This window comes from Odontesthes bonariensis, chromosome 17 (genome assembly GCF_027942865.1).
Source record: "Odontesthes bonariensis isolate fOdoBon6 chromosome 17, fOdoBon6.hap1, whole genome shotgun sequence".
Classification (NCBI taxonomy): Eukaryota; Metazoa; Chordata; class Actinopteri; order Atheriniformes; family Atherinopsidae; genus Odontesthes; species Odontesthes bonariensis.
The window spans coordinates 9,061,152-9,081,669 of NC_134522.1; the positions used below are offsets into that span (position 1 = coordinate 9,061,152).

General features: G+C 40.7%; 1 protein-coding gene across 6 annotated transcripts in view; it reads right to left on the reverse strand.

Annotated features, from left to right (window-relative positions):
- The window catches only part of daam2 (dishevelled associated activator of morphogenesis 2), a 102,281-nt gene that overhangs the window by 61,287 nt on the left and 20,476 nt on the right, over positions 1-20,518 (reverse strand). For 4 of the 6 annotated variants that reach the window (XM_075448682.1, XM_075448680.1, XM_075448681.1 and 1 more), the window contains exons 1-2: positions 17,183-17,460; positions 3,924-4,208 (exon numbers count right to left, since the gene is read on the reverse strand). In XM_075448682.1, the coding sequence (XP_075304797.1) occupies positions 3,924-4,091 (168 nt within the window). In that variant the 5' untranslated portion in view covers positions 4,092-4,208; positions 17,183-17,460. Of the gene's footprint in view, positions 1-3,923; positions 4,209-17,182; positions 17,461-20,518 lie in introns of those variants that run through there. The other 2 variants (XM_075448679.1, XM_075448678.1) reach the window with 2 other exon arrangements.

Consider the following 20,518-nt stretch of genomic DNA (forward strand, 5'->3'; position numbering starts at 1 on the left):
CTGACAAACAAAAATAAAGCTGTCAATGTTCTTGGTGCACCGCCAGACTTCACACATGGCCTATATATCAACTATGCGTGCGAGCATTGAAGCGCTGGTGGAAAGAAGCAGTTTAAACTATGCCATGATTAAAAAAAAAACAGACCCAGAACTGCAACACAGATGCAAATGTGTAGTTTAACTAGTGTGATGCATCAATCCCTCTGATGTGCTCTTTGCTTACAGTGTCAAAATCAGCAGCGATTGCTTCCAGGTCCACGGGAGGCTTTCATATAGGTTTATGACCAAATAGGAAGCAGGTTTATTCTTCAAACTTTCTCCACAGTGAGTAACTTTACATTTGACGGAGCAGATTTGAGTGTTTACACAAAGCAACCAGAATAGATCCCACACATGCTAAATATTAGTTTTGTGAGCTACAGACTGAGGGCAATATGTCGTGTCAATTTGATATCATTCTTTCAACAACCCAAAAAAAATAAATGAATAAATAAATCATTTAAAGGATGATGGAAAGGTTCCTGTGCTGAGAAGCAGGATGGACATATCCAGTTTATCCTCTGGTTATCAGGCTTAACTGACGCTAACAATGGAGCGTCAAAAAAAAAATATCTCTAAGCGGTGCTACAACGCTGGATATCCTCTCAATAAGTCAAACTAAATATGTAAAACAAGTGGAGTTGGCATCAGATGACCAATTTCAATAATACATTTCCAGCAGGCAGAAAAGCAACACAGCTGAGCCAAAGCAGCCGGGAAAAGTTGACAAAAAGATGAAGAACTAAATGAATGCCTGAATTAATAAACCGATCAATATCACCGACAAGTCCTTAAAGCACAAGCAGATGTTCCAAATTTTCAATTGCACATTGTATAAAATCAATGTGTCGCAGGTGTATTTTTGAGGCATTTGAATCCAACGCTGGTTGTTTTAAGTGCGCTTTGCATCAAACTAAGACCAAACATAAAAATGATTCAAAGTGTTTGGTGCGCTAATTGAAGCTGTTTAAGTCCATTTTCTGTCATCCAGGCTCTAAAATGTCAAAATAGGTGTTTAGTCGTCCACTGATTATGATTAGTTTTAAAACTTTTCATGTCGTTTGTCAAGTTTGATGAGGAAAGAAAAGCAAGGAAATCTCTTATAGTTCATTGAAGATTTTAATAAATAGAAATAATTAATGTCGGTTCCAAATCAGCCAACAGGAACAAGCTTTAGCACAATGGGTCCCCATTTTAGGCTTCACAGACATTCCTTTCTGCTGACATATCTGAAGGGAAAGTCACGTCTTTGACTCTAAGAGCCCAAGAGAGATGTTGTCACAGTCCAAGCACAAATGTCTCTTTCATGCTTAATTTCCTAAGAGAATTGATTGGAATTGAGCAGATCCTGTTTCCAGCATAAATTTATATGATGTTAAACCTCAATAAAAATGAATCAGCTTCATCACACTGAAAACCAAGAGTTGAACCTGAAGTCAACTCCCTGAGACACAAATCCAGCTCTGTAGCGCAGGCTCCTGTTGTGGTAACTCTTCTGTCTTTTGACTGTGACAACGGCCAGAATACTGCACATGTGATTGGAGGTACAGTTCAACATCTATTTTCTTTTCTATTCCCAAAGGGCACAAGTGACCAACAGATCATCTCATGAATTCCATTTTCCACTTTCCATTCAACGCCGATGGCAGATGCAGCTGAGACAGGCCAGCTGAAGTCTTTTCTTCCACACACAAATGCTGAGAGTGCACTGTGTATTCTCTAGGCACAGTAGAAGACCCCATTACCCCATGAGGGGACACATGGAGGTATCTTCCCTCACCGTTTGACCCAGATCTGTCGCTTCCACTCCAGAGTGTCCACAGATACTCTCTCCTTGTCAGGAAAGGCTTTAATAACAATAATCCCTGTCTCCCGTTGCCATGGAAACGCACAGTGTTATGTTATTCACTATTTTTCTTTATTTCCTCCCCTGTAGCACAGCTCCTTGTCTCCCAACATCCGCTCTATGCTTGAGTTACAAGCAGTGAGCCCAAGCTGACTGACTGTCTCCGAGAGGTCTGCTTGAACCAATTTTTGGACGACTGGTCAAATCTGTGTCAGCATGTCTGCTGCAGGATCAGTAAAACAGATGTGAAAGACCCAGGTGACCTCGGTGAGGCAGAATCAGTTTGTGCGTTGGTCACAATCAAAGCAGACATGAATCAAACTGTCACAGGCTGATCGAACTTACAGCTGGAACATCTTTTTTTTTTATCTTTCGTAACTTTAAAGCAAGAAAGGATTCTAACCTTTAAGTTTTGTATTCAATGCTTCAGTTCTGCAGAAAAGATTGACTCCATCCCAAAACATCTGAGCTTAAGAACTAAACTGTGAAATGTAATCATCCAGCCACCATCTTTATAATATATTCACAACATCTGGAGAGTGGCAGATCCAGTGAATAAAATGTTAAACACTCTTTCACGGTTAAAAAGTCAAGAGTTTTTAAAATCAGGGACACCGATTCGCTCTTTTACCTCTTCACTGAAGCGTCTGTGTCACTTTCATCTTGAGTTTAGATATCTACCCCCAGAAGAAGCTGTGGGTCATCCAGTCCTCTCAACCACGAGGACTGCTCCGATTTGGCTAAATGTTTCCATATGACAGATTATTTTTGTTTTCTGCAAACCAACGGCAACAAATAAATGCAGGTCTCTGATTGTTTTGATAAGTTTTCTTCAAGTGAAAATGCGATTTTCTTTTCCAGTCAGATGAGGCATCAAATGTGAACCAGCAACCTCTTGACCCTTCAGAAGAAATCTGCACACATTACACAGCTGCAACGCCACTGGGTCATTCCACTCTTAGGATATCTATTGAGTCTATCGGTTACTTAATTACTGCAATCTTATCGTTAAATTTCTTCAATCAGGACAATAAATATCCTGTAGGCACTAAAGTTTAATGGCTTGTGCATTATAAGTAATTACAAGGGAGTCTAAACAGCAGTCAGTGGTGTGCCTTCTGCCTCGGTAAAAGAGAACAATTTCCAATCGTAGATGAAATTTCACTTTATCTACCGAGTTGAACTTGACAGTTGAATGATACATCCTCCAGGCAGGAACATTTAGCATTCCACACCACTCAACAGCACCAACAAACATACCGGTAATACTGACAGAATTCGAATGATGCAGGAAACATGAGGCTGGAGGGGAGCAACAAAGGTGCAAATATGGGCACAAAAGAACCGAAACAAACCATGAGACAGGACCTTAACACTGAGTCATAAACAGCAAAGCTCGGACAAGTTTGCATGGCAGCTAAAACCCACTGCTGACTTCTTCATTCTGACATCTGTGCCCTGATCCCTCTCCTTAGAGAGTGCACATGTCAGCACAGCTATACCCATCTGGCACTGGCACAGACGTGAGGCCTCTACCAACAGGACATGGGTGGGCTGCACATATAAGAGAAGATGAGCTTTTGAAACTGTTGATTGTGAAGTTGATGATGGGGGTTGGGACATGGCCTCAGCCAACCATCAAGATGCATTCTGTAAGACCCAACCATTCTAATTCCTGTCTCTAATCCTATTTGTTAAGGATAATGAGCAACACGCAAAGGAAAAGAATTGGGCTGCCCAGCATTAGGGAAAGACACAAAGCAGGATTTCTATTGTAGCAAAATTATTTTCTTAACTTCATTTAGTTATAAGAAATAGAGGTACAGCCTATTTTATTTATTTGGTTTTACATGCAGAACAAAGACATTAAAAATATGATTTAGTCTTCACTAGGTCTTAATATTAAGTAAATACAACCTACTTACAAAAAGAATCGATTTTCACATTTTTCCACCCCGACTCTCACAGTTCTAACACGGCAATAGATAAATAGCAGTTATTTCACATCATGTTTGAAAATCGATCCATCTTTACTCACCACCAGTTCGGAGAAACGTGCATGCAGCTCCTCGGCGGGGGGCATGGGGGCGCTGAACTCCAACAGCTGCAGTGGCACGCTGTCTTTCAGGTTGATCTCCGGGGGCTCGCTGCTGCCAAAGCAGCACAGGAAGCCCAGGCCCGGCCGCGTTCTCTTCCTGGGGGGCATGACGGCCGTGGTGACAAAGGTGGCAGTGGTGGTGCTGGGCGAGGGAGGTAAAGGAAGGGGCCAAGGGGGCAGGGAGGGGGAGTGGAGAGGATGAGGCTGCTATCTAGGGGGCATGATCTGGAAGAGAAAGAAGAAAAAAGGAGATTATTAGAGATTTTCACTATTGACTGTCCTAGATGTCACACACATTATTCTTAATGTTCTTAAGAATAATTTTTGGTTATGTTACATTTCAGCTCAATTCACCCAGCCTCTTTTTTAAATTTTTAATTTTAATTTTGAGGATAGAAAGGTTCCGCTTTTCTTTATCTATCCAACCCAACAGGGCAAGAACACCACTGCTCCTGGATCCTTAAAAGAAAGAGGCACCTTATCTTTGGGTAAAGGCTAAATTATAGGGCCAAGAGAAGGAATTGGGATGGGGCGCTAAACAAGCATGCTGTATTCACTAAACAATTCATTCCTATATCAATCAAACAGAGCTTCAAACAAAGGTTAAGCCTAGACTCAGTCCATGCAGCTTCATGCTCGTCTTTGTCTGTTCAATGTTTGCTTGGGAAAAAAAAATTTCAGTGCAGAAGCAATTTATGTTTCCAGTAGCCTGATATTGTTTGGGATAAATACAGGAGTCAGTCACCACAGGCCAACAAAAAAACAAAGGCACCTGCAGGAACTGCAACAAGGGAAAATCCAAAACAAACAAAAGTAAAAAAAATGGCAGCATTCTTGTCTGTGAGGTAAGTCTGTGTCAGACTGGCAGTGCTATCACTCCATCAATAGAACAGACAGAGCAAAAGTATGCACAGTAGCGAATGACAAACACTACAACGTGTCAAGAACTGAATGGAGCAAGACACCCTTGGAGGATTTCCTCAGTGCTACAAAAAGGATATGAGTGATCTTCCCTGTATGAATAATACACTCACTGCACAGTTTTTTTTGCCCTATCAGAGGCACACCATGTGAGTGTACAGCCACAGCGGCTCACACAGATGCCACAGTTTTTCTTTATGCAACATTTTACCAAATTTGTAAATGAATGGCCCGCACGGCTGTTATGCAAATACTTTGGACACGGAAATCCAGCAGATTTATTTCACCAAGAAATCAATTTAGAGTAAAATACAATAAAAATGTCTATGAAGGCCAGATTTTAAAGAATGCATACCCCTAAACGTTATGCTCTGACTAATATTTGTGCAAAACCTAACAAGCAGCAAGTAATGACTGGAGCCTTGCACTCATCTGTTTAGTGTGGCGGTGAAACTTTATGACTTCAGTTTCCACAAGAAGCCACAATCTACTACTTCTTGACTGAGCACCACTCTCTGCCAGCCCTCTCTCACACATTTGTTTGGTGTAGGAGTTCTCGCTGTGCCATCTAAAATTAGCTGCGTGGTAAATTCTTTATGAACACGCTGGGCCCTCGACAGGACCATAAAGGAGGAAAAAAAAAGAAAAAAGAAGAGAAAACAGCACATTTCCATTTTGCTCTTTTGTCGTTTTCTTTTTTCTGATTCAATGAAAGTGCCACTCCCCACATGATGGAAGAAGCAGAGCTACAAATGAACCGGAGGCTGTTTTAAATAAAAAAAAAAAACACTTTTCTTTGGTTTGCTTAACATGGAACCACCAGAGGGCTTATTTTCTGTGCTGCATCTTTCTGTATAATCAGCCCGAAGTACAGGAATGTTTCATAGTTATTGCATCAGTCTGCCGATTAATTATAGCAATTATAGCATGTATGGCATCTTGTGCATGTATACGGTACATCTGATACTACACCAGCCGAGGTGACAATCCTGCTTTATACCCCTGTTCATCCTTGACATAACAGGGGTGTATTTATCCTGTGGTCTTGCTTTGTTACCATGGAGAATCCAGATTACACTCTTATTAAATAGCGTTTTCAGTTAGATGTAGCAGTGAATCAGGATGATTCATATCAATACAGTACTGTACTGTGATCATTACACTATTTCCTGTATTTTTCATATATTCCACTTGCACTAATGTACAAAACAAAAATCTTATTTTGACTACTGTACATTCTCTCTCTCTCTCTATATATATATATATATATATATATATATATATATATATATATATATATATATAGTAAATCATCTCCCACTGCACTCTTGTATACTGTATAATCATACCTATAACTTATAGTTATAGCCCCATGTACATACCTGTAGCAATAGGCATGTTTATACACACACATGTACACATATCATCTACCTGCACTTCTGTATATATCATATTATACTACAGGAGCTGCATTTTGTTTCCTGTATCTGTGACATGTGCAAAGACAATAAAGTTGAATCTAATCTAATCACCGACTCACATTAGATCTGGCTGAAAATAGGACACGAGAGCATTGTTTCAAGCATAGACTGTATATAAAAGATGGATGCAACCACTGGGAAGCAGAGAAGTTGTTTTTTAGACAAGAGCATGTTCCTAATGCAAATAAAAAATGGCAACTTTGTATAATGCTGGTTGTGAGAAAATAAATTAGTAATGTAAAAGTTATATATATTGTGAAAAATCACTAAAAATACAGATCTGAAAAACATTTGGGATTCTGTGCTTCCTCTCTTGCCTGTACAGAGCGCTTGATAGCTGCTACCATACTGCATAAAGCAAAGCATTTCCATCATTTAAACTCAACAGTCCTATAACAATTTTTGAATGATTTTTCTAAGAACGTAGTACTCCGTATTAACTACATCGCTCCACTTCATTATATCCTAAAGTTTGCCAGCTTGATTGCTGCCACTTACCCGAGAATGAAGAGCATCAGGGCATCTGTGTTCTTTACACACTTTAAGGATAATGAGCGTAGGATTAACAGCCTATGCTTTAATCTCAGTACAGCAAAGGGACAATACAAAAATTCATCGTAACTCTCCTGTGGCAACTTCTATTCTAAGGGCTTTTTAAGTAGTTGAGTAAACTTTGTACCGTCACATCTGAACCGATGTTGCAGCAGTAAATGCACTTGAAATACTAAAGTGACAGTCAACAGCCTCATTGTCTAAAGCCCACCATGAAAGAGTCCGTAATTAGGGACAACAACTCATATGCTAATTACTGAAAATGAAAGTAACCCTCACCATTCACTGTGCTTCCTTCCCTCACATTAACCAGAAACAGAGGCACGGTGTTAATAATTTAAGAGAACTGTTTTGTGCAAAGTGCAGTGTGAGAGCATGTTGTAGAGACACCACATTTCCCTGTACCATACATAGCTAAGCATGGCATGTTGGCTAAAATTAGGTTTATCATATGATCACAGATAATAATTCAAGTGAGGTGAGTCAGTGGGAACAGTGGCAAAAGTGGAACAGGGCAGCACTTTAAAACAGTGATATGAAGGTATAATAAAAAGAAAAACATTTGAGGTAAATCATGAAGATTTTCCTCTGGATTTTATAGTTTTAAAAAAAAGGCACAGCTATGGACAATAAAAGGGATTTTATTGCAATTAAAGCAAGTTAATGTTGCTGTGGACAGCTGGTGAGGGGGCTAATAGAAAAGAGGCAGCTCTGCAGGGGTTTTAAAGCCCATCAGGGTAACACACAACCTAAACCTGCTGTCCAGTGTCTCTGTGTGTGTCTGTTTCCGTCTTCATCCTCCCGCTGAGCCCCACGTGCGGTCGGTCCTCACTCAACACAAGTCCTGCTGGCCTGCTTCCAGTCGATGCCGTCAGAAAGTAAGCAAAGGAATCCAAATACCCATCCACCTACACTATATACACTGAATTACACAGTATCTGTTGTATAAATGAAAAAATAAGACCACAGTATGTGTACCCTTTATCGTTCTGTGAATGACATTCTTATCCAAATTCACCATGTCCATGCCATATGTGACCTAAGAGACCCCCCATCTCTAGGCTTTCCATTTTTGCACTATCCTTCCCCTTTGTCATCTCCCATTATTCCCCTCTTTCAGGGTGAATAGAGTGACATTATCCTCCAACAACCCCCCTCCGACAGTAACATCTGTCACTGTCCTTTGCCTTTGCTCACCATCTTCTTCTTCCGTCTAAAGTTTTTTTTTTTTTTTTACTGAAAACACGTTGTAAGAGCTGTTAACCATCCTCAATTCACCTTGCAATTGATTTTTTTAAGTCCAGAAAACTCTACAAGATGGCCGAAACGATTTTTTTCAAAAGATTTTGCAGCCTGATCTTGAAATAGTCAAGTTTGTTCCACAGTGCACAACTACTACGTTTTCCTTACTCCATTACCTACACAGTTACAACCTAACATCCTCCATCTCCACACGTTTTTATTAATTGTTAATATAAAAGTGTATAATATATAAAATACAGTAGTTAGGAATTTGTCACAAGCAACTACTTTTCATATCAAAAAAGCTTTTTGTTTGCATACACACACACGTCATTCTGTTCACAGTTCTTAACACGTAAAAAAAATAAGAAATCCACGTCATGCGAGCACTGCACCTATGTGTTAAAATTCAGACACACCCACTTGTGATTCAGATGGAGACACGTATATATTCACATGCAGTGCTTTAATCCAAACACACCAAGAGCCCTTAGACGGAGTGAAGCTTGCTCCAGCTTTGTGTTGGGAGGGTCTGAAGAGCAGCTGAGGGAAGAGCCAGAGATGAGAGAGAGACGAGCGAGGAAGACGGGGGGGAAAAGGGAGATAGTGCTGCCATTTCTCATTCAGAGCACTAAAATCATCATCTCATCCCCTGCGTCAGGAAGTAGGTCAGTGGGGGAGGAGGAAGGGGGGTGTAGTGAGGAGAGGACTGGCTGCTGCTGCGCGATTGTCAGAGAGTGCAGGGAAGAGACAGAAGAAGAGGTGTATATCTGTCAAACATCTGTGCCTGCTTAATCTGAATTCTCTCCTCAGAATCTGCCAACACAATACTGACAGTTCAGAGCACAAAATCAGAACTATAGCCACTGCTTCTTTAATTCTTATTCAATATACTTGTACACACTTGGATCAAATTTAAATAAAGCTGCATCATTCACTTGCTCATTTTATGTTCAACAATCATTCCCACTTCCACACTCCTTTCCTTAGACCTACCTCTTCCTTCCACATTTGCAAACAGACAGATGAGCGGATCCTAATCTAACCCCCTTTCCCATCTGAAGCCAAGCAGTTGCAGAGAGTGAAAGAATGGCAGGAAAAAACAAGCAGCCACAATAAAACTGGTAACAAGCAGAACGGGCGAATACAAAAAAGGATTTTGAAGAGGGACTGAATAAAAGATCAGAGCTGAGCCTGTGGCTCACACACTGCACACGCATTGTTTCAGGGTTCCACAAATGAGGACCATTCCTGCAGGGTGCTGGGCCATGGAGGAGGAGGAGGAGGAAAAGGCAGACTTGCGTAAGCACCCAGTGCCAGAGATGGAGGAGCAGTGCCACGCTGGCACAGACATGACCATGATGCCAAAATGCAATGCAGATTAAGAAACTGGCTTTCTTTTAGATGCTGCAAATGTGAAGGAAAAGCAGACTACTGCATCAAGGAAATTTCTGTTAGAACATCCAAAGAACAGTTACTCTTAAAATAACTCAGCCATGAGGAGGATCAAGTATGGACTTTGATGCATAAAGAGAAAAGTAAGGATTTGAACTTTTATGACAAATTACACCCTTAAAACGGAACATGAACCCATAACAGATGGCATTCCGTCTTCTAAATCAATAACGTTCTTCACCGATGTAAAAATCATCTAGAGTTTGACCAAAGCCATTTTGACATGCCAACGTAAGAAGTAAACACACACGAAAAGCTTTTAAATTATGTTGTGCTGGCACATGTCTACATAATCCCATATTTGTGGGTACTCGCGGTCTGGTACTACCATGTGAAAAATGAATACGTTCTTTGATGTGGAAGTGAACTACTCACACTCATTCATTTGACATGAAGTAGCTCTTCACGCATGTTTTGAACATGTTGAAGTCGGGCCACTTTTTGTCAGTTGTTGCCCCCGACTTGCCCTCTCGATCATGCCCTGCCCTCCCTTTCAACAGTCTTCCTGTCTGACCAGTGACTAATGGGCCTAACCCCCAATTCATTACTCCCCACTTCAAAACCACTGGCTTCAGGCCAGATCACCTGGGACACTGAAAATGTATTCTCCCATGGATCCCATCGGATGTTTGGCCCACCCACGGTCCTTTTTCTGCCTGGGGGAGGCCATGCACACATCATGCATCCTACCCTGTTCGAGTCAGAGGCCACACTGTTCAGCTTATCAGCTACTTTCGAGCAACACATGGGCAAGCATCCCCACCACTACACACATACAAATACACATTATTGTTTGTTCTCTGTGGCAACAAAGATTAAAGTAGTCTTATTCATGCATCGCTTCCTCAATTACAGGGACTTCAGCAGCATGGGTGGCCAGATAAATGGTATGAAACAACGATATGCGATTGATCTGAAACGACTGGCATGACTAATGACAAGACACACTCTTGGTCTAAATAACATAAACTAACATGTACCAGAAACACACAGCACTAAGTCTTCAACACACATTTTGACGTGCATTCCTAGGGAATGATATCACCCATCTATTCCAGTGAAAGTCTCTATGATTAGCAGCGAGCTACAGCCTAAACTGACAAATGACCAGAGCTGACACTTGAGGAACTTCCATTATTTCACGGTGCGTTTGCATGCGCTGCATTCCTGCGCTCACACTGAAAGCACACATTCTGCCAGGGATTTAATGTTTGAGGACCAGCGCTTTAATGAGACTCTTTCTCATGTCGACCTGGACAATAGGCCAGATGATTTGGTTTGGACAATTCTGCTGGGGCCTCAAGAAGACTGCTCCTTTGCATTTAGAGCATAGACCTCATCTCATTGGCAAACAAAATGAAGGCAACATAAATGATTTACCAGATCTTTTCTAGCTGAACTATAATCTGAGCTAAATGTTTGCTTGTATGAAATTCATCTGCACTTTGCTTGGGTTCCATCCACACATGCTCTCCAAGGGTTTAGAGGTTACAGATAAGGATTGTCTATGCCCTTATGCCTACGTGCATCCTCCAGGAAAAGAGTCAAGAATCAGGAGATGATAGGGAACCCACCCTTCTCTTTACGCTCCACTGTTTTACTCATTCTTTTGCTTATGGTCTCCCTCGGTCACTTCCTTTCATCCCTGCAATCAGTCAGAGGAAGCTGCAAGAGTGAGACAGCTGAGACCCTATTCAGCTTTTGAACTGTGAGCTGTGTACTCAGACAGTGTCACCAGAACAGTCTGGGGCAGGATCGTCTGGGACAGTGGCAAAACATGCACCGAGAAATCTCATAATGGAATGATCCTTCTGAAACAACATGACAATGGCTTTGACCTACTCATAAGCAGCTCGTGTTTTTCATCGTGTAGCCCACCCGACAAGATTTAACAACAGCAACAGAACAATGTTAAGGAAGTGAGTTTTGGGTCAGAGCCATAAGGATTTCATAAAGTATACAGTCAGCCCCATGCTTAACATCACAAGTACTACCACTTAAATTGCCAACAACTACAATTATTATTAATTACTTTAATAGCTTGTGGTTAATAATGTTGCTTAAATATTTCCAGACAGGCTCCAAGGCAAGTGCAATTACATTTAAACAGAGGCATTTTTCATTTTCACTTGTTTACAAACAGCTGTCAGATAGCCGGTGCAAGGACAATCCCATGTTCTGGCCCCATGTTTGCAGAGTTCACCAATGTATATGAACAGCAATGGCAGAATCTGTCAAAGTAGGGATGGGACATCTTGACACATGATCTGAATTGCAGTCATTTAACTGGTTACAAAGCGTGTCATCTCAACGCAAAGTTAAAGCCAGATTTATAGTGGCATACTCATTCTCATCCTCAAAGCTCTCCCTCCGCATAGAGTGAAGGACTGTGGGAATTCTGCCTTTGCAGAGGTTACATAGTCTTAATGCAGTCTTCTTAAAAGCGGACCATTGCTCTGTGACACTGTCTGGTTGAAATTTAAGAGCTGAAGAAGAAAGGAAAAAAAATAAAGACTATAACTTCTTTCTTCTGTGAGTTAGGGAAAAGCTAAAGGACTAACACAAACAAGAGCAGCCAACATTCATAGTTCTTCCAGCCCTCAAGTGACAGCAAAAAGCAATAAAATGTTAAATGAAGCCAGGACCATGATTGTAATCTGTGAATTCTGACTGGAGAATGGCAGTATTTTCATCCTCCTCGCAGTCTTCTGTTTCCTAAACAAGATATACCTCTAAGATAAACAGAAAGTCCAGTGAGCATTATCCAAATTGTAGAAGTGTTAACATGAACGGATAATAATCAGAAATTAGTTTTAACATTTTAATTAACCGCAGGATTGCTTAAATATGTCATAATCCAGTTGACATTTGAAATCCGGCTGACTAAGGTTTTTGCATTTTCTTCACAGAGGAAAAGACTTCCACATCAACATCAGAGGGAATGTATCAGCGTGGGTCCACACCTTTACTACGCTGGAAGTGTGCTGAGTAAACTGAGCCTGCACAACATTTGAACAGTGTATATGCTGCCCTGCTTAGATTTAGCAGTGACAGCACCACTTGCTTGCGAGGTTCAAATACAACGTATAATGATCAATATTGACACGGTTTAAAATGCACCATTAACTCTAACATCTGGATAATTTTGTAAGAGGAAAATTGGAAAATAGTCTGTAAGACATTGATTAATTGTATAATGTTACATCTAAACATTTACCTGATGACACGCATATATAACCCAAGCATGCAATAAACAAGCTATACAACTGCCACAAGAAAAACAACAAAAAACAAGATAAAGACACGGATATTGGAGACTTTTCCCCAAATCACAAATTAGCCACAACTCAGCAACATCAAAGGCAATTACAGCATCTGTTTTCCAATTTATTGCTAAAGATTTACAACCTTACAGTGTGTTGAGAGTGATGGTTTTGGTGACATCATACCGAACGTACATACATTAGAGCTGTGGTAAGAGATATCAAATTGACCCAGTAATGCGTGCCAGACATGTATATCAAAGTGATGGAAAAAAATCTAACTAGTACTATCAAATGTTTCTTCCCCACGTGTGCAGCAGAATAACCAAATACTTGTGATTCCCTGATCTTTTCCTAGATGCCTGTTTTTTTTAGGAAGACAAAAAACATCAAATTTGGAGAAATCAATTGCTTTAATTTTAAATGGAAAATTTATTTCTATGTTAAAGAAATGTTAATTGTATCAGACTGCTTCAAATTGAAGCAAACCATTCTGTTTAAAATCTTTTTTGTCATTTTTCTAAATTCACATAAGAAGTAACGTTTAAACATTAATGCGGTTCTTTATTCGCCCAATAACGCGATCTGTACAGTTCCTATGAAATCATACTGAAATTTCCAGGGAATGCAATGATCAGATCATACGGCCCTATCGTAAACCGTCACAAGTTACTCCATCAATAAAGACTCTGCTCATAATTTTCCACCAATAAAATTACTCTGTAATGAAGCTAGAACTCAATCTTCTCTATGTGGTAACATTTCAGCATTACATAATGGACACTTAGACTGTCAACTTTTTCACAATCAACTTCTGTAAATTCTCAGAGGTCTTATTGGCTACCACTTCATTGAAAACAAACATATAAGCACAGTTGGTTTTAACAAGGCCATGAGGCACAGTAACCCACCTCATCCATTAGGCGGAAATGCCTCAACTAAAACCACTGGAAAAATAGGAGGGGGGAGATTTTTCCAATCCTCCAGGGATGTCATTAAAAGCCATTTCATTTAGTTTGATTCATTAAAAAAAAAAAAAAAAGCCATTTCCTGATGTAAGGAACATTCATTCTAGTGTTGACCACATGAAGTAGCAGGGGGTTGTTACAATGGTGCTGTTGAGTATGTTGCTTTAACCAAAACTAACGTAGGAGCTCCAGACAGAAGCCACCCAACCATGTACTTGCAGCTTGAAGCAAATTATTATAAACATGTTAAACTCTCTATGGAAGTCACGAACCACACATGGCACGTTGTTTAATGAAAGTTGAGACTCCAGAAGAAGACAATTTGAGTGATCGGGACAACTTTGCAGACAAATATTTAGGATGTGCCCATTTAAAAGCGACTTTCGGCTCCATCTCATGAAGCATCTTTTATTCGTAAGGCTTAGTGCTTGTGGATGTTTTCTGAAGGTAATCCACATGTTGCACAAGGAAAATCTGTCGGCCAAATGCTTCGTGGGATTCTAGCAATACAGATGTTAATGTTGGCTCAGGGCAGAGGTTGAATCAGGTGGGGATACTAACAGAGGCACAGGCCTGATGTTGACCCAATTCTGCAATTGGGCAACGGGTGCATCGCTGCTCATCAAATAGACTGGATCACTTGGATAACTGTGTTATTAGTATTGGGAATGAGAAGAAAGTCAGCCACGCCACATTCCACAGGACCCGACATTCCCACATATTAACAGGGCTCGGAATGAAATCCAATACTTGGCATCCGTATCCCTCGAACCCCAAAGCGCTATCCTGCCGTGTCAAATTGCTTTCTTATTTCATCAAGGAGGAACGCGCCAGAGTCACGAGCTCTCACTTTAACTAAAGACGTGTGATTATATGTGGGGAGAAAGGTTGGCATGAATACAACCTCAAGAGTTGGTTACCATGACTCTCAGGAGAGAAACGATGTTGGACTTCCCACAGACTCCGTGTTCTTCCAGCACCTAGAGTCCTGTCTTTAAGAGTGAATGAGCAGTTTCCACCAGAACAGTGAACTTATCCATGTGGGCTTAAGAGGCAACTTTTGAACATTGGAAGCACAAAAAGACAACAGTTACCAGTTTGTTCTGTACTTACATGAAGACAGAACTGCTAAGCTAACAAGCAAGTGCTAAGTTGATGTGCATTTGTCACCTTGCCACTGTTTGACTTCTCATTCTTTGCGCTGCAGACTGAAAATCAACCAGTCTTGCCTGGGTGAGAGGTCAACAGCTGCAGCATCTAGGACAGAGGGCTTCTGGGTAATGTCTGGAATGCTCCTCAGGGACAGTTTTAGCGAGACAGATAGGGACAGCCCTCTGAAGTGACCAGCATTTTTTAAAATAGCCTGCAGTAATGCTGCACTGAATTGATTCACTGTAAGGAAGAGATATGCTTACACATCATAAGCCGCAGAAAGTGTGTCACTGGCACAAATACAATGGCGCCATTTGACACATACTCAAGTGTGGGGACTTCCAGTGAGGGAGAGGAGCAGCAGCCTTTCTCCTGACGTCTCCAGGAATTTTGTCCTGCAGACACTGTAAGTAGTCTACTGTAAACACAATATGAAGGGGGTCCTAAAAGATCCGATTAAAGCAGCTTTACAGTACACATCTCCTCTTCATGCTAATGAACAGGCCATTAAGGGACCTGTTGGTAGCAGAGCTGGAGTGATAAAAGGCCGACTGTTGCTTACTAACCATCCTTCGCACTCATTTTAATCCCGACAGAGAAGCTCATACATCTGTAACGGTCGATAAAATATAAAAAGCCCCACAAAAGCTGACAGCAGCAGAGGGTGCATTTAGAATATGTGTGAGTCCTCAACTCTCGTTAATGTCCTCCTAACATGCTAAATCTTTTAGAGATGTCACTCTGCTTTCCCCCTGAGTGCATGTGAATGTAGGAGGATTTCCAGCAGCCTGAGGAGTAAGCCTGTAATGTGGTGGAAATTGATATTATCTACATTGACATTTCAAAAACGCAAAGAGAACATTCATGGATTGAACTGTAAAGAGTTTATGATGAACCTTTACGCCACTCAAACGTTGAAGGAATAATGTTTTGTCTTCTGCTTCGTCATATTGCCGTTATTTCTTTCACCAGCAATTTAAAAGTCCAGCTTCTGGGAAAAAGTCCACGAATGCTGAAGTTTATATTTAGTTTAGATAGTTGTCCATCAATATGTCATCCGACTAGCTGAACTCTAAGTAGGCATTCCTAATCAATTTCACAGGAGGCAATTTGAATGGGTTGTGCAGTAATTTAATCACTATGTTTTCAACACACAGGATTTACAATCAAGATGATCTCTAAGCTCTAAGCGCTCTTGTGTAAAAGGACACAAGAGATACAATCAAGTCCTGTCTTGTCTTGATAGATATGAGGAAGACTTGTCTTTAAAAACATGATACCAACATAATCAAACCCCGATTTTAAATTAGATTGAGCTGGGAGGAGATATGGAACATGTGGCTGCCAGGTTAGTGCTCACAGCAAAGAGCCGATGGTGTGATTGATGAACATGAGTGATCAGCTCTGGTATCTGTCCCGAAATAGGCCTGCATCCATTACACGACATGTTCCATCCTCCCATAAATTATTTAAATGCCAAACATATCCCTTGAACTTTACATCAAGTCCTCGTCAACACGTGATAGCTTTTTTGAGAGCAATAACCCTGAATCCGAATCATTCTTTAAATTCTGCACCGTTTCCGTTTCACTATTCCAGAGAATATTACACTCCTCTGACTCAAGGAAATCAAGGAATCTCCGCTAAAAATAAATTCAAGACCGTCACAGATATGAAAAAAAGCCTTGCTTAAACTCTGCACCAGCACACAGGGTGTACAGCAAGAAGTGCTGTCAACACTGCTGAATAAAGAGCCCAAACATAAAGAACACACACGTTTCACAATCTAGCTTTTGCTGCCGTTTATGACCTATAAAGCCACTGTACTTTAAATAAACAAAAAAAACTAAAAAAAAAAACGTGTAAAATGCCATTCTGCCTTCCAATCACAACAACACAAAACGTGGAAACAGGAGCCTCTCAGGAGCTACTTTTTATGCTTTCTGCCAAATAATCTGATTTACTGTTTATTTTATCGGCTGCAGTAGTCTGTGTTTCCTGATGAGATTGAGCAGCAAGATGTAGGGCACGGACAAACGGCGTTGAACATCTGTAGCCTCGTGTGTGCACTTTCCCATTGCACGAACAGCACTTCAGTGTTACTACTTTCAATGACAGGGAAGGCTTACAAATATCAAGATCGAGACTAAATGTCTCCTACTCACCTACTTCACAGGGGCTGCACTGACAGATGAATTGTCCCCGTGTCCCGTCATTAACAATGGAGAAAAAAAAAAAAGAGCCACTCCGCAAAGCAAACTTAGAGAAATTTAAAGGATTCCTGAATCTTCTAGTCTTATATAATTCTTTGTGCCTTTAGGAGTGTATGTGTCGAGTCCAGATTCCATGCCTTCGCTTAGTTTGAGAGAAGTTGCTGTGTTTTGTTTGCCTCCCCTCTGAGCTTGTGAGCCGAGCTCTGGATTTCAGCTGACTGAGCTGGGAGCTGAGCTGTTGACATTGTCCCCGCTCTCTCTCCCCCTCCCTCTCTGCCTTTTGATCACTCATCTCCCCTCCCCTGTCTTTCTGGATTCCAGCACCAGCATTTGACAGCATCCATGTGGACGTCAGCTAAAGGGAGATAGATTTTCTGTGAATATAAATGCATGTATGTGCAGTATGCGTGTGTGTTGCGTTTTGTGTGAGGCAAAGAAAGAGGGCAAGACGCAAGGAAGTGAACCTCTGTGGCCTGTGCTTCCCACCCTGCCTGTAATGCTAACTCCACCCAATCCATTCCCTCACCGAGTGTACAGAAAATAAAGGTCATGGATGGAGGGATATCAGGAAACCCTGTGCGTTGTATCATCTTTAACACACACATGAAAGCACACACATCCACAGAGGCACATACTCACACGGTTATGCCAAATGCAGCATTATCCATTAGTAATTACCCCTGTGACTCAGACAGGAAAAGGATTTTCCTGAGATCCAATCAGCGTTCATTGAGAAGAAGGTTGGCTTTGTTGTCAAGTTCACAGCATTAGCTCAGCCTAATGTTATGTGAGGAATTGTGTGCAGGGGGGGTTGGGGGGGCTCAGCTGGACGGCCACGCCACAGACAGGTCAGTGAAGTAGAGTGATAAATAAGGGAGGGCAAAGATCAACATCAACCAAACCTACTCCAGATCAGGCTACATTTGAAATAAGAGCTCAAAATGAGAGAAAAAAAAGCACTGAATCATGACCATTGATTTTCTTGGAAAATGTAAGATAAAAAAAAAAAAAAAAAAAAAAAAAGTTTAATGCTGACTTTTCCAAATTGGTTTACAACATGTTCATACATGTTCGTTTTTTTCAAAACCAAAAATATATAAATTAATAAATCACTGGGCTATTAAAACATTTAAACCTGTGATGTTCTGAATGTCATTAAATATGAACTTAATCAGACACATGAGCATGGGCTGCAGCCGATAAGATATGGCCAAAATGTTCTTATATTTAAAGAACTGTAATTATAGCACATTTAGATTATATTAGAAAAAAAAAAAGAATACTTGAACTGGCCTTGCCACTCTGCACACCATCTACAGTTCCCATCCTGAGCTGAGACTCAGAGGTAACAAATAATTCTGTCATTTCCCTTTGAGATGAATAAAGTATCTTTTCATTTTATTCATTTCATAAATGACAACAAATGAAGCATACAACACATAGGGAATGTACCAGTCATGGTTCCAATTTGCTGCCAGTTAACTAGTCTTTTTTCAATGGTTTTAGTCTGTTGAGTAACAGGTAAACCAGAAAAAGCCAAACTATCCCCCTGCCTGAAACATGCCCACATGGTGATGTTCATGCAGGCCCATACAGACAATAATTACATTAAAAGAATATGCAAGTGGTCATGAGACCATTATGGGTCTTATTGAGGGGTGTTGCAAAAAAAAAAAAAAAAAACTATGTGACCTTCTCAGTTGGAAGACTTGTTAGGAAACGCTCAAAAAGGGGCATATTGCCACCTAACGTAGTGGAGTCGGACATACTTTGTATATTGGGACATGAACGGGTGTTAGTCCAGCTGAGCTAACCGTCAAATGAGTAGTCATAAATATGAATAGTCATTTGACTGAACCATGCATGGAAACGTACTGAGAGATAAAGCCAACCAATTTACTGTAGGCATGCACGTGGTCGCCAACTTACGCCAATGCGCCATCCTGGGCTTTGGTGCAGCAACTGTGCTGCTCTTCTCATATTTGTTAAAGATCACAGTTTTTTTCTTCTTTTGTGAAAATGCAGCTCGACGTCTATGTTTGCGCTTGATCATCTGATGCCAACACCATCGCTCTTACATCAAAGAGCTCGTGGCCAGGGTCGAAAAACCTGTATTGACTTTCTAAGTTTGATAACCAGCGTCATCCCACCATTTTTGTTTGTTGAACCTGCCTTGTTGTACAGACCCCTGCTCTCCTTATTCAGTGTGTATGTGTGAAAAATATCTACAAGTCAATCAGGACCTTTATACATTATGGACAGATCAACAGTACAACCTGGATCTTTGAAGACTAAGGGTCACATATCAAATGATTTCATACATAGTGACCTTATCTTCGTCTATATTACTTGTCTGCCACATAGGTTGGGCAAAATTGGGCTTATCTATAAAGACTTCAGCCTTGCATTATACTGTATATAATATATATATTATAAAAGTTTTCCCCTCTTTTGTTATGCTGTTTTGATGCTGCTTTGTTAACATCTGTAGGGCAAGCACCAGATTAAAAACAACAACAACACATTTTACATTTGTCACATCCTGCACCAGAGCTCTATAACAATACTAGCACACATTTAATAAAAAAGCAAAACTAAATCTGTCACAAAGCTTATAAATCAGAGCCCACAAACATTCGTTCTTCCTACATTTACACTCACACACAAACTAGAGCCATTTATATGCTAAAGAATGGAGAAAGGAGGAGTCATAATACCATTTGTCATCTTTCTCTGGGGACAGAAGACAGATGAGACCAAATTGCTGGCGGTAATGCCTGGGTGCATTCCTAAGCAAGCCCTGGGGATGCATCCATTAACCCAGCTCAGAGACACAGCAAGCTCATCTCCATGATGTCCACTTCACTTTTTGCCCTTTTCTCCATAATTTTTTACTTTCTCTCCAGGGTAACGTCTCTATCATCGAAACACAGGAGGGAACCCAGAGGAACCCCCGAAGAACAGACAAAATTCAAGCTCCAGTTGTGCTAAGTGCAATTTAGCTATTCCTGTGTCATCCATCATAAGCTGGTGATTGAGGCAAACACAGCTGGTCTGACATGCTTGACATAAACATTGTGCCCTTCTCCAAAAAAAAAAAAGAAACAAACAAAGAAACAAAGGTAACAGAAGGGGATAAGAACCCAACCAACCCATGAGCCCATCTGCTCCCCTTTTCCTTTTTGAGAGTATGTTTGTTTTTACTTGTCTTGCACAACATTCATTTTGCAGAAAAAAAAAAGAAAATAAGAGGTTAGACAATCATGTGCGTCTCCACATTGTCACTTT